The sequence below is a fragment of the Empidonax traillii genome, unplaced genomic scaffold (genome assembly GCF_003031625.1).
Source record: "Empidonax traillii isolate 1590-97213 ecotype Southwest subspecies unplaced genomic scaffold, ASM303162v1 scaffold638:size627148, whole genome shotgun sequence".
NCBI lineage: Eukaryota > Metazoa > Chordata > Aves > Passeriformes > Tyrannidae > Empidonax > Empidonax traillii.
In genome coordinates, this window is record NW_020955831.1 from 42646 (window position 1) to 57678 (window position 15033).

At 36.8% G+C, this 15033-nt stretch overlaps 1 protein-coding gene across 1 annotated transcript in view; it reads left to right on the top strand.

The window, feature by feature from the left end:
- Window positions 1-15033, top strand: part of CDH12 (cadherin 12) — a 151334-nt gene that overhangs the window by 23586 nt on the left and 112715 nt on the right. Inside the window, exon 2 of the mRNA XM_027899099.1 lies at window positions 2564-2858. Coding sequence (XP_027754900.1) covers window positions 2564-2858 — 295 coding nt within the window. The remainder of the gene's footprint in view (window positions 1-2563; window positions 2859-15033) is intronic.

Below are 15033 nucleotides of genomic sequence, written 5' to 3' on the forward strand. Positions count from 1 at the left end.
CATTTCCAAATCTTTACTGCATTTTCAATATTCAGAATTTATAGGGAAACATAAAATTAGGAAATCTGTCTGAACATGTTCATTTGTATAACCATGTTGCAATAAATTCATGTGATTATGAAATATAAACAGATTGTGGGGAGGAGAGTAGGTTAGAACTGAGCACTTGTTCTCTTGACCTGTAGTTTTGCTCAAATAGCGTGAGTCCAAGAATCGGAAAATAAGTATACAAACAAGAAGGATAAGTGGGATATAAAACTAAAGCTGCTGTTGGACACAGTGTCAAAAAATCTAGTCTCTCACAAATCTTCTATGTGTCTTTCAGCACAAAAAAATAAAAGCCTTTTCTTCCAGTGCTTGTAGCACATAAATCAAAGAGACAATAGAAAGCACTTCTCTAGCCTAAACTGCTTTCTGGAATATTTCAGGTATTGAACGTCAGGATTATTTTCTAGTGTTGTGTAAGTACAGCTCATGCTAGCTCCTTGCTCTTCATCCTTGCATTTGAATCTCGGTTTTCCATGCCTTTTATTGTTGGATAATTTGATTCATTTTAAATTAAATCAATCAGTTATTCCCCTACAGTAATTAGACACTTTTTAATGTTGAATTGCCCCACAAATTACATAGCTCAGTGTGGGTTACAAATAACATGCATTTGCCCATTGTTCAGCCATAGTGCCTAGGATCTCTGTATCAAAATTGCCAGATTAGCATGATTTGATGAATAAATAGAATGTGACAGATCCCAGCTAATGCAGAGCAACACAGCTCTGCTCAAATAGGTGGAATAGGTCCTAGGTTATACTAGCTGAGTGATGCAATTGAAGCCCAGTAAATACATCTGTAGCTGTAGAATTGCTAATCTTGCCAGTTATAAAGCTTTTTATCTCCAACACATATGGAAAAAACAAAACAAAACAAAAACGAAAGAAAAGCTATGTTTAGGCATGTCTCTGTATTTCACTCTTCCTTTGTCTTGGGAGCATTTGCTTTGTCTGTTTCTTATTACACTTTTTACCTTTTTCCCCAGCTAGGGAAAGCAACTATAATTGTTTCTAGTATAATTCACAATCTCAGATAAAACATCCAATGCTGCCTGATTTGTTACTAATTGAACATAAAACCTACAGCTAGCAATTAGAAAAACACTCAACCATCTCAGCTTTAGTGCCAAATCCTATAACAGGAGATGGGAGATTATAACCTTGTCATGCTTCCCTCTTTACAAATTCCTTCTTTGAAACCACTTTCTTTTGCTTTGTGATTTTCTTACTTCCAGCAATATGAATCAAGGTAGTCTTCAAAATGAAGCTTAAATAAATTGTATTTAATAAAGAGACATAAGTAAAACAATTGTGTGTGGTTCCTTCTATGAAGTTCTAAACTTCTCTCTATAAAGTTTATTTTTTCAGCTTTTTTGTAATCATTTTTATATCTTTCTTTCTCTCTATGTATGTCTGTAAGTCTGTATATGATAATGGAAGGAAAATACCAAGCCTTTACTGAGAAAGGTGTACTGAAACAGTTGGAAGTTTTGAGTCACTTAAATTAAAACGATGAGGAAGACACCGACATTAATTATCTCAGACTGTGTTATCTTTTCATTTGCAAGCAAGGAAATACTTAACACCTCAGAAGCAAAATACTTTACTTTGGACTGGAGAGATAATTTAAAATTGCATGTGGGGGGCAGCTAGATGAAAGATCAGAATCTAGTATATTCACTGAGCAAGAATGACGAGATGAAAAAGTAGACAAAGAAGAAACTATGTTCTTGTTTGCTCTGTGCCACAAACCATGACCTCTTCCACAGTCACAAGGACCTATTTTCAATTTCAAGTGAATACCTATAAATATTAATAATTGCCTTTACCTCTTTCTCTGTAGCTTAGCTTCTTGCCCCATTACCAAAACCATTTACTTTCCCCGTAATTCATTTTCTACATAATCTCCTTTCATGTCCCATGTTTCCTCTATTGTGTTTCACCTTGGGCAGTACATCATGTAAATAAAGTCTATATCCATAATTGCTTTACAGTTCTGCCTAAGGGAATTCACTCTTGAAAACTCCATTCCAACCAGTGTCCATTATAGTAGACCTTTTTAGTCCTCATTAGAAGGGACAAATGGGCGTATATTTTAAAAAGTATTTTAGCATCAATTATGTAACCTTGAGTATCTATTCAAAGCTTTTAGATGTATTTAAAGGATGAGTATGAAGCACATAAAGGCATCTGAGAAAGAAGTTCATCATACTGTGTTTGGATTCTAAAAATTCCTGCATTTAAAGTAACGTTTCAGGCCACATTATTGTAGTATAGACACTGATCAAAGGGACAAAAAGTCTAAGAAGCTGTATTAAAATATGAGTTTTTTCAAATTAAAAATAGAGATTTATCATACTAATAGACAGGAAAATGTGCATCTTGGTATTTAAGGCAGAAATGGATGAATTAAGACAGAAAAGAATAAGTTCTGTATTTTTGCAATGAGTAACAAACTCCTAGGAAAAGTCATTAATGTTATTTTCCTCCCTTTCATTTTTCCTTTTGTTCTCAAGCTTCATTCTGACTTGGACAAGGGAGTCGGCACTGTTAAATATACCCTTTCAGGAGATGGTGCTGGCACGGTTTTTACTATTGATGAGACCACAGGAGACATTCATGCCATAAGGAGCCTAGATCGAGAAGAAAAACCTTTCTACACACTCCGAGCTCAGGCTGTGGATGTTGACACCAAGAAACCACTAGAGCCTGAATCAGAGTTCATCATCAAAGTGCAGGACATTAATGACAATGAACCAAGGTTTCTGGATGGGCCTTATGTTGCCAGTGTCCCAGAAATGTCTCCAGTGGGTGAGTAAGAAACTTTAAACACTTGATAACTAATTGCATAATTACTTAATTGTCTCAATGTACGTTTCCTGCTGAGGAAAGAAAGATAAGGATGAAATAAAAATATACCTTCTAAAATTTATTATTAGGGATGTTTCTAATGCTCTGTGCTTAGAAATATGCAGATTACAGTTTTCTTTTAGCTTTGTTTGCTGATTTACAAATTTACTCTCCTCCAAAATGAGTGCCAATGACTTTAAGTCTTGAGGACAAGAGAATAGAAAGAGATGGTCAGGGAAGGCATGCTGAAGTCCAGGGGTTCTCCATACCCCCAAACCTTTTATGTCACATATTGAGGTGCATTCCCCCCTCTTCCTTGACTAAATTAACTGTTTACTGTACAGAATTAGATTAATTTTTGTCATTTAACTGTCTTGTCTTTGTGGCTGTTAAACTTCTACAGCACTTGCATGATCTCCTAATTATGCATTAGGGACAATTCTTTATTTAAGTCCTGCTATACTGTGCATGCTGAAAGTAATGATTTTCCTCACCTCGTTCACAATGCAAGAATGGGAGTCTGCAAGACTGACTTAAGATGACAAGAACCTAATGTCCAAGAAAATCATTAGTACATCAGATTCTTAATCTAAAAAAAAAAAAAAAAAAGATTGTCTGGTAACATGGTAAGTTTTCAAAAACCTAGTGTACAGAGAACAGAATCATTTTCTGTCTAAAGAAAGGTGGACTGTAGTAAGGATACCGAAGCACTGGAATAGGTTTTTTCTTGAAGAATTTTTACAGTGTGATAGATACTTGCCAGGAATGACACAAAGAGCATCAATCCTGCTTTGGAGCAGGAGAATAGAAATAATGGGCCCTTTGAGTCTCTGTCTGATGGCTGATTCTGCGGTGATCCTGAGCAGCATGTTTGCTACATAAGCACACTGCTTGTGTCCTGCTGCCAGATGGCATTTTGGGTTTCCCTGCGGATACCAGAAATTAATTTGTTCTGCCTTAGGAGTCCTTTACCTTCCCAGTGTCAGTTCCAGCCTATTGCCATTTTCTCTCCTAAACTGTCTTTTCCAAGTACTTCACAAGCCAGTACTAGTCATTTAATACTACCTGTAGTTGCTCACACTTTTTGGAAGTTTTCTGAGTCTGAAATGGCAGAGGGATGTTTTTTAAGTGAATCTGAGGAAACTGGCTGTCTACACAAGTTGCTATACAGAATTAAAGAGGTAGATTTTTTAAATTTGTGATAAGGCTTGGTATAATGTGATAAAGTGAAATGTGAGTAGACATGTAGGGATGATCATGTTAATCTTATACAACTGCAGAGACTAGTTCACTAGTTTGCCTATAAATTCCCTATATTGTTTACCCTATAGAGATACATAATGATATTACTTACATTTGTATTATTCATAGATGAAAAATATTTATTATATTTTGATGTATGTCAGAATAAAATTTTCTCATCAGTGAGTGTATGGTTGGCTGTTAAATTGTTTAAAACTTGATCAGAGAGATCTGAGCAACATAAAAAATTATGTTGTTTATACAGCGAAACGCAGTGCATGCGTTCATTCTTACACTCTGATGCTCTCCCTCCATCTTCCTTTCTTATTTTCTTAAATACATGTGTGCAGTAAAAGATTAAATGCTAACAGGGCTTTTATTTCATGGGAAACACTCTTTAAGGTTTGCCACACATTGTGACTTTTACATGGATGGGAAGTTGCATGACTAAATGAGATACAACTGAGCATGCTGTGTCATGCATACAATGTTTTAAAACAAATGTTTTCCAATTTACTGTCCTTTGGAAAAACAGCAGTAGATGCCATGGCAAAAGTGGATCTTCTTGATCTTCTCTTTATTCAGTAACATTCGCTATATCTAGAAGATTTACTCATTATAGATGTTATTTTCCTCTATAAAAACAATTAAGAGATGTATGAAAATTGTTCAGAAAATGGAAGGCAAGGAAAGAGTGCCCTAAATGAAAACTTCAATTAGTGGTTACTAAAGCAGATATTTTTTTTTCTGTTAGATTGTCTTGCAGCAAAAATATCCAGAAGTGCCTTCTGTTGCTTGTAATGTGCCAGGAGATTGTGCCTTCTCCAGTGTAGGTCTTTCCACTCTCTTGTTCACTCTTATTGATGCTTTCTTTTGCAAGCAGAGATTTCTCAGAGGATCTAAAACTACTGCTCTCTATCATCAGTACTGTTCAGTTTCACCTATAGAGATGCTTAAACCTACCAGTGCCTGAGGCTGACACTGAAAATCTCTTTGATTTTTCAGCTGGTACAGCATATGGTCGTCTTGGCTTAAGTAATAAACCCTTCCTTTCATCATTTTTTTTCCCCCATTTTCGTTTTCTAGTTGCCACTTTTCAATTACCAAACGACCTTAACTTCACTGTCTACAGTTTCACAGCATTATTGATTATGAACTGCACTCATGCATACTGTTTTCATTGTGGGAAATGCACTGCAACATGACTTTTTCCACCCTTACTAGTCAATTATATGACCCTGATAAGCTTTTGTGACTAGTGACTTGCTGTCTTTTATTGTTATATGACATTTGAATTCAAAGTTTTTCTCACTTTGAGACTTTATCCCAAGGTTATTGATAATAAGGAGCAAAATATGGGTGCCAGAGATTATGTTGAAAGGGGAACAGAGGGACTGAGAGTTAGCTATATAAAATCCTACATCCAATGTAAACACACAGTATATCTTCCACTTGGACAGGGAAATAAAGTGAATTGTATAAATCATCCTTGAGGTACAACAGTCTGCAGCCATAAGAGAGGACTGTATGGGACTGCTGAGTCTTGGGAAAAAAAATGTCTTTCAGAGCCCTTACACACCTTAGAAATTCTCATGGCTGCATGGTTCTCAGTTCTGTGATGTCTCTGGACTTCATTATAATTGCTGTTTCTGAGTCTGCGATGGCTGAAGTAATGGCACAGCATAGTTACAGAGTTATAATAAAATCTCGCATCAACTTTATCCTGGCCCTTGGTGATGTTTTACTGGAAAACGTGCAAAAAGATGAAAATTTGTAACATCCTCAAGATCTGATTTTCTTCACATAGATATTATTTAGACATATCTGTCATGTCCAAGTTTCTCATGGAAGATTTTCTTAGAACTTATGTTACTTTCCACACATGTTGTAGGTGGAAATTTACTTTTTCCCTTCAAATTTACATTGAGGACAGACTGAAATTTCTCCTACAGTTTCTGTACTCTAGGCCTTGTTTGTTTTTCCTTTTTATCAATAGCACTCCTTAAAAAAGATAGTGGTAATGTATATCTTTTAGGGTTTTTTCTGAAGAGATAATTTTAAGATTGCTATTTTTACTTAGCAGTGCATTCCTTACTGGGAGCCAAATTGCTTCATATGCTCTCAAGAAAAAATGCTAAAACAGTGGTTACTCACTGCGAGTTGGGATCCAAACCTATTTTATGCCAAAGCTTGGATGGCCAGCTAGCCTTGCTCCTTCCATACATGCACTGTAATCTGCTCCTATATTACGGAGAGAAAAATCAATCCCAGACACAAACAAAAAAGATCTTCTATTGAAAAGCCCTTTGGTTACGTAATGCTGTAACATGAAGACTGCTGTACTCATCTATGACTTCTGTTTTTTCTGATCCTTTCAAAGTGGTCACAGTTTTCGTGTTGTGGAAGGGTATTTGTACCTCCAAAGTTGACAGTGCATTGCTCACATAATAAATGGGGTGCAGAATACCTTATGGTGAAGAATTTATTTTGGAAAGGACAGTGATGTGATATTCCCTGCAGAAAAGCTCAGCAGATGGAGTCAGATTACAACACAGAACTAATATTTTAAGAACAGAGATTGCTATGCTGTCATCTTATGCCTAGTAAGAGACTTATACAAGCTTAAGAGCTGGACTCCTAATGTGTGTGTCTGGGGGGGGGTCTGATATTGCATTGTTTTTATCAATATCTTTATTTTAAAATATTTTCTTGATTTAATATAAATTTCAAAATGTACAGCAAATCAGAAATGGAGATTTATCTATGACAACTGAAACCGGGGCACTAATATTCCCATTTGTTAAGTTAGTATTAGCAAAATATGTTGTCCTTAAGTGTAGTTTAATCAACTGCGTTGTTCCTTCGGGCAGCTTTGCCAGCTTCTGTTGCAATACAGTTGACGTAAGCATGCAAATATATGATGAGTTTAAACCAAGGTTATCCCCTTATTAAAGCTATCATTCCAGATGACTGAGAATGGGGGCATAGCAGCATTAAGCACATATTCAAGGAAAGATATTACTATACATTTTTATGTTTTTATACATGAAAATGTGCACATAAATTAATTTGCATTTCTAACACATTTATTTCACTGAATATGATGATTTTAACAGCAAATTTCTAACTTTTACTGTCACAGTGTCCTAATTGTTTTCTAAGGTATTTCCATTATTTCTCTATGCTTATACATAGATCAGCTATGGGTGTAGTAAACCCATCAATTCCATAATTTATACATACTGTATGTTCTTTCCTAAGCAATTTCATTTCCTACTTTTCCACTAGATTAACTCCTTGTTGACTGGGGGGGATTCTACAAACTACAGGTCATCATGGCAGACTAAAATGGCCAATGATAAGAGAAAGTAGGAATCAAGTTATTTTTACTATGTTCCTCCATGGTGTAAGGCAGCTATCTGAAGAGTGTTATGAATTTACTTTCCATGGTACTGTCAGTTAAAAGTAGTCTCTATAAATTTTCTGGCAGTTTTCCTTCTGAATTTAATAGTTAATTGAATTTTATTTAAACTTTGGCTTGTATTTGAATATTGAAAAGGGATGTGTATTTATACATCCACAAACGGAACATATGTTTAACATATCCATCTATGTAGTTTCATGTGCAAGAACTACAATACAGAGAGAACTAACCTGAGGAACTAGTGGGTGGTAACCTGCAATCTGGTTTGGCTTAGCTTGGTATCATGTCCCTGAGTTTCACCTGAAGCTTACAGTGAGCAGAGGCTGGGGAACGAAGGACTATAAGGCGCTGGAGGAATTACTGAGTAATTCTTCCTTTGATATAGATTCTTAGCTTCCAGTGATATATTTTTAAGGACTTCCAAAAGTGTATTTGAGGCTGTTGTGGAAGATATTACTTTGGGAAACCACTGAGGTCAAAGACATTTTTGAATGGCATTACACACAATCATGGACAGATAACTGACAGTATAACCTGTCAGAAGTCCCTTCAACTCCACCCTGGTCTCCATGCTTGTTTCTGGTGTTATCAAGTCTTTAGATATCATGATAGGAGTTGAATGTCATATCCAAGATAAAAAAAATCTTGACTATGTTTTTTTAATCCGCCTTCTCTTGTCTAATTATTCCCACTAATCATTTTTCTTCTTTGTCTGATGTTGATCACTGAGGTGAAAACTTTGGAGGATTTTCCACAGTGATCTCAGGATCAAGACTTAATAGGCTACTGAGCCACAACCCACCTCTGTGAAAGTACTGATAAATTTTGTTGGTTTTTTTCCCCATACCTCCTTGTTTTTCTCAGTGTGAAGTTCGATATTCTCAGATACGTGCTACGTTAAGATTCCCCTGTAACACTTTGCAGACAAGCTTTCATTTTGTCCAGCTATCACCTGCTCATATATTCTGTTTTACTGGCAACCTATGAATTCAGATCCAAGTGAAATGCCAGCGGCAACCCCTCTGTCATATAAAGATTGGCAATTTATTCCAACGGTTTGAGTTCTCTTTTCATTTGAATATTATTTTAGGAAAGGTTCCTGTGTCTTAATCTTTCTTTTCTCTTTTTAAAGTGTCTTTGCTTAGGAACCTTGTTGAAAGTTTTTTTTGAAATTTAGTTACTGTAATCTATACAAGTAATCTAGAGCTATATACTCACTGATGAACCCAATAATAGGTTTCGTGAAGAGCAGCTATATGAAGAGCTGCAAAACCGTACTGAATCTTACCTTACAGGGTCATATCCACATGTCCTTTAATTCAGTACTTTATTACAGTGTACAGATTTGTCCATCACCTGGGTCAGACCTGGTGACCTGGGTCAGTCAGGCCTTTTTTTTAGAAAAATTCATGTCCTATCACTACCTTTCTGTACTCCATCCAGGGGCTATGATAGATGGCAGTTTACCCATCACAACTGGTGTTTCACTGATTTCACTGATTTCACTGATACTAACAGCTGCTTTTTAAATTACGGCTCTTGTCTTCTTGATTTTATTTTTTTTTTAATTGTGAAATGAAACATCTACTTCACTGGTCATCAGACTAAGTATTTTTAGCCACTGTGTAGAAAGGTGAGTTTTAAGGAAGGAGAAGAAGGAAAGGCAGGTTAGGGCTCCTTAGCCTTTTCTCAGAAAGTGTTTTTGCCTTTATATGGGACATTGCACAAAATGTAAAACAAAACAAAAATTAGGAAAACCCCAACACTGAGATTTCAAGAGAATATCACAGGTAGACAACAAAAACTTCTGAAAGAAAAATGTTTCTTGACACTATGATCGATCATTAGGCAACCTAAACAGCTTCACTGTGTGGAAAAAAAAAAAAAAAAAAAAGAAAAAAATTGTTTAGATAAAAGGCAGGGGGAATCAGGACTTGCTTGGTTCGAGGACTGTGATTATTGTCATACTGTGATTTTCTTTTCATACACACTGGGTGTTGGATGATGTCAGCAGAACAAAGAAATTTGACAAATGCTGTTAGATGGGAGAATCTATGTAAAATGAAAGCTGTGGCAAACAAGAATATACAGACATGTACAAAACAAAATGTCTGAGCAGTTTGGGCTGTTAAAAAATGGTAACACTGGATAACTGGTTTCTGATAGCTATTTTTACAGTTCCAAAACGTCAGTATTGGCATTGAACTCATGTAAAAGGTTTGAGTCTTGCTTCACGTATATTCAAGCCTTCAAGTGGATAATTTCTACCATGACTTCAGCAAGGCTTTTGACACTATCTCTCACAACATCTTCATAAGCAAACTTAGGAGATACAGATTAGATAAGCAGACAGTGAGGTAGATTGAGAACTGGATGAATGGCAGATCCCAAAGGGTTGTAATCATGGCACAAGGTCTAATTGGTCTGTCACTAGTGATGTCCCTCAAGATTCAACACTGTGCCCAGTATTGTTTATTTATTCATCAATACTTGGATAAAGGGTCAGATGCCTCCTCAGCATGTTCACTGATGACACAAAACTGGGAGGAGTGGCCGATACCCCAGAGTGCCGTGCTGTCCTTCAGAAGGACCTTGACAGGTCAGAGACACTGACAGTGGAATCTTCTGAAATTCAGCAGAGTCCTGCACCTGGGGAAGAATAACCTCAGGCATCAGGACAACCTGTGGGCTGACCTGCTGGAAATCAGCTCTGTAGAGATGGACAACTAGCTGTTCATGAGCCAGCAGTGTCTCCTTGTGGCCAAGAAGGCCAATGCTATCTTGGGATGCATTAGGAAGAGCATCACCTGCAGGTTGAGGCAGGTTATCCTGCCCCTTTACTCAGCTCTTGTGAGGCCTTGTTTGGAGTGCTGTGTCCAGCTCTGGGTTCCTCTGTATAAGAGAGACATGGAGCTCCTGGAGTGGGTCCAGCAGAGGGCTACAGAGATGATTAAGGGGACGGAGCATCTCTCTTACATGAAAAGGCTGAGGGAGCTGGACCTGTTCAGCTTTGAGAAAGGACCTTATTTATGTATGTAAATGTCTGAAGGGAGGGTGTTAAGAGGATAGAGCCAGATTCCTCTCTGTGATGCCAAGCAGTAGGATGAGAGGCAACAGGCAGAAACCAATCCACTGGAAGTTCCACCTGAATATGAGGAAGAACTTCTCTACTGTGGAGGTGACCATGCACTGGAACAGATTGCCCAGAGAGGTTGTAGAGTCTCCCTCATTGGAAATATTCAGGAACCATTTGGATGCAATCCTGTGCAATGTGCTCTAGGATGACCGTGCAGGGAGGGTGGACCAAACTGTGGTCCCTTCTAATCTTACCCATTCTATGATTCTGTGTGTGATTGTGTGGACAAAGTTAAAAACTCATGTCACATCAGTTAAAATCATTATGTTTCTATCCATAAGCTGACTTTACTCTGGATGAGTAGCATAAATCAAATAATATATTTTATCACACGCAGCTTTTGGTGCAAACTCCGCTGTTAGGTTACCAAGCAATACTGTCTTTATTAAAATTAAACTGTTGGGTTTTCTCTAAATGTGTATGTTGGTAATTTTAATGGTGTTGAATATTAATTCTTTTAGTATATAAGGAGGAGTCTTACTATTTGCATAATCATCTTTAAGTTCGATATATCCCACATTAGAGTTGTTGAGATAATGTGTTAATTTTTTTTTGTTAATTATACTGTTGCTGAGGTAATGGTATTGGCATGTTTATGTGTATTATTGAAAGATGTAGAAATTGTTTTATATGGGCACATAATGTATGTGAACATAAAACAGGTCCTATTGATAGTTGTTTTAAGAGCCACAGATCAGCTGTAAATTATAAAAATTAACAAGAAGTTGCTTATTTCTTATGATGAAATGACTCTGAACATTAATATCTTTTCTGTAAGAGCTGTTCTTTTGGCCACAGAGTGGTTTTAAACATATTTTGAAAGTATTATGTTCTCAGCCACTGAGTGACTGTAAACATAAAATGTGTTTTATAAAAGCTGCTTTTTAAGCTACTGCCTGCATGTCTATGAACATAATTTTTCTTTGAAGTTGCTTTCCAGCAACTGAGCTATTTTTTCATATAAGCTCAGTTCTATTTATGATTTTTCAGAGAAGAAACAAGTGCAAAGTTTCAATGGCACAAGGCAGCTCTTCATTCATGACAAGTAATCATGTTCTACCCATCTTCTCATTAAAAAACTGCAGGTAATGTTAACAAGCCAAAATTAAATGGGTTTTAATGGATATTTTGTATGAAAAGTGAATGCATGTCTAGTGTTCTTCTCCCTCATTTTTGTGTATAACTCTGCAGTAAACCAAAATAATAAAAGCACAGACATGACTGATATTTTGCACTAAGGTAACTAGTTTAAGAAATCAGTCAGTGATGGATCGTGTAAATCAATCAAGTCATCATCAGCCCTAGAGGAGGGTGAAACAGAAGGCAAAATAGTCTCAAGATTACTAAGCAAATGGGAGTCACTAAACCAAATATGATTAAGGGCTTTAATTCTGTGAGCAGAAATAACTCCATGTGGCAAATTAGATGTAATCCTAGAAAGGCCTGGAGTGATAAGAAAAGTGTTCATGAGAATCTGGCTTAACAAGAGCTAAGAGAAAAAAATCACTGATCATAAATATGCTGTTAAGGACAAATTATTCTCTGTTTAGAGAATCCCATAAGGCTTAAAGTCTACTGTAGAGACATTGCAGATAAAAATAATACCTTAGGAAAAGAAAATCTACATAAAACAGAGGTCTAAAAATATCTACAGAATGAGGAACAGCATATACTAGAGTATCTTTAAATGGAATGTCAGCCAATTAGTCAGTGTATCTGTCTGTCAACCTTGGATTTAATGAGTCCTAGATACTTAATGTTTCCCCTTATTAGTAGAAAGGAACACCACGGATGGGCAATCCAGTCCAATATCTGTTCTGTACACTGTAGTTTTTTCCTAATTAAGGAACCATTATAGACCTTGTGCGAACATGAGTTTGACATTCCTCCAGCCTTTGTTCAACAAGAATCCTGATAGAGCTGATTGAAACCTTTCCATAAGAGACATTTTTGCTAAGTTTCTATAGAACTGAAAGGTGCAAACATGTAATTCTCTCAAAACTTATGAAAAACCAGATGGGTGCCTAGTGCGTCATCCTACAGGTTAACTGATGACTGGAAAATTAAACAGGTGGCTCCCATATTAGAAGTGAAGCATTCTTTTTGTCACCCTGACAGGCCAAGCACTAGTTGGCTTTGAACACATAGGCTAGGCAGTCTTCTCTGAACCTGGGAACCTGGTGGGTTTGCCTGTGCCCTGATTTCTCTTCCATGAAGTTGATGACAAGGCTGGTTGTCACGTTCCCAGACAATCTAGTCAGTCTGCAAGCTAAACAGGTCATAACTAAGTAGCAAGAAGACCAACAGAAATGAAATAAGCTGTTCTCTTTGCTAAAAACTTTTTCTAGAGAGTAAAATACTTTTTTTCTGGAACGACGCAGAATGAAGTGAAAGTCCAAAATTGTCTGAAATATTGCAGTAAAGTAAAATTCCGATGTCTAGACATCCTTACTTGCCAGTTATGTCTGAGTACCTTTTGTGCAGAAGCCAGCAGTAAATGTGAAATCACTGAGGAGGATTAGAGAGGCAAAGACTGGAAATAGAGGAGGAGTCTTCAGGCAGGTGTGAAAGCAAAGAATGACAGCAGAGGAAGAGGAAAAGCTTTAAAGACCGCTCAGTTTTCATTGCAAGATCTACTGGAGAGAAATTAACACTTTTAATGCTGCCTTGGACTTGATTCAAATTGACACTGCTAAAGATACTGCTGTCATTTATGTTAAAAAACCTCGGGACCATCCTTCTATTTTCATAAGAAGCTTAAAGGATATTAATGAATAAACACTCAAGATATGAATACTCCTATGGAGCAGTCTTGAAGAGACAAGGAAACAGCCAGTAACAGGTTCTTGAGGGAATAAGGACACAGAAAGTAGCAGGTAAGGTGACCTCTGACCTAGGATTTCCTGACACACCATTCTGCACCAGGATTGACAGAAAATGTTGCTGCTGGTACTCTCAGAGGTGTAATTTCAGCTAAGCATTCACGTCTTTTTATGCATTGTTAACAACAGATGATTTTCACTGGAAGCTTTGTTGACTGCTTGTCTTACCACTGAGGTTGGCATGAGGTTATGGGCATAGCGATTCTAATTGGTAACATCACCTTAGAAGTCTATCTAACTTCCTCTTTCTGTAAATGTCCAGAAGTAGAGGCTAGCAGAAAGTTAAATACACATTTAGGGAGGTTATAATGTCACAATCTATTTGGGATTAGCTTTTATCCAAGCACAATTTACTTATTGCTTTCCTGACTCTTAAAAGGGATAGTTGTTTGGGTTCACATGCATGTCAGATATTTCTCTAATGCCCATTTTGTTAGGTTTAGTGACTGTACATTCTCTAAACTGATCACATCATTCTACAAAACATTTCCTTTTTCTATTTTAACATTTTTGACTTTCAATCTGGAATATAAAAGGTGTGTAGGAACAGACAATTTAGTTTTGGTGTAGTCCTACCTACTGTATACATCTTTATCCTGACACACATTTTTGTCTCCTTTCTAAATTAAACAGATTAAATCTTTAAATTTCTACATGGAAAACTTTTTGTGTCTCCATCACTTTCACTGCTTCCCTCTGAGCCTGTTATTTTTGTTGTCCTTTTAGAAATAGGGTAACAGTAATCAATATTTTCAACAGCCTTGAGAGAATTCAGATGAAAAAGGTGCCTGAAGGCAGGTTTAGGTGCTCAAGCCTACAATTTATGGTCTTACAAGAAATGATACAGACACAGATGCTCAAATTATCAGCCCTTCTTGCTACTTTTCTGGTTCAGTAGCTCCAAATTCATCTACTTTTTTTGCTGCTTTCAGTCTATATCACCTCATCCCTGAATGCAAACCAAACCCTTGCAGACAGCTTTCAACGGATGCTTGATAGTCCTGGGATTCTTTCATGATTCTTCTGTGATTTTGAATGAATCCTTTTGTTCACATTTAAAGTCCTAAACCAATAACAATCACTGAGCATAATCCACTGAGACAAGTGCCTCGCTGTTTAAAGAATGGATGGTCCTGTGTGCCTTCAAAAGATCATCCAGTTGCTAGTTCATCAGGAGGGAAAAAAAATCTTACCCTGGTTGAATAGAAAAAATAGCTTTAGTATGATATATTAAAGCACTGATTTTGGTAGTATTATTTGCAATACTGGCGAGGGAATAAGGAGGGGAACTATTAATATTTGTGGAGGGAGAGGCAGTGACTGAACATAAGTAAACAACTGCTTTTATTTCACACAACCCAGATTCAAACACTGGTGTACCAAGAATTGTTGAAAGATAAAATGTTGGATTATCAGTTCCTACAACAGCTTTTCTTTGTAAAAAATAAGCAA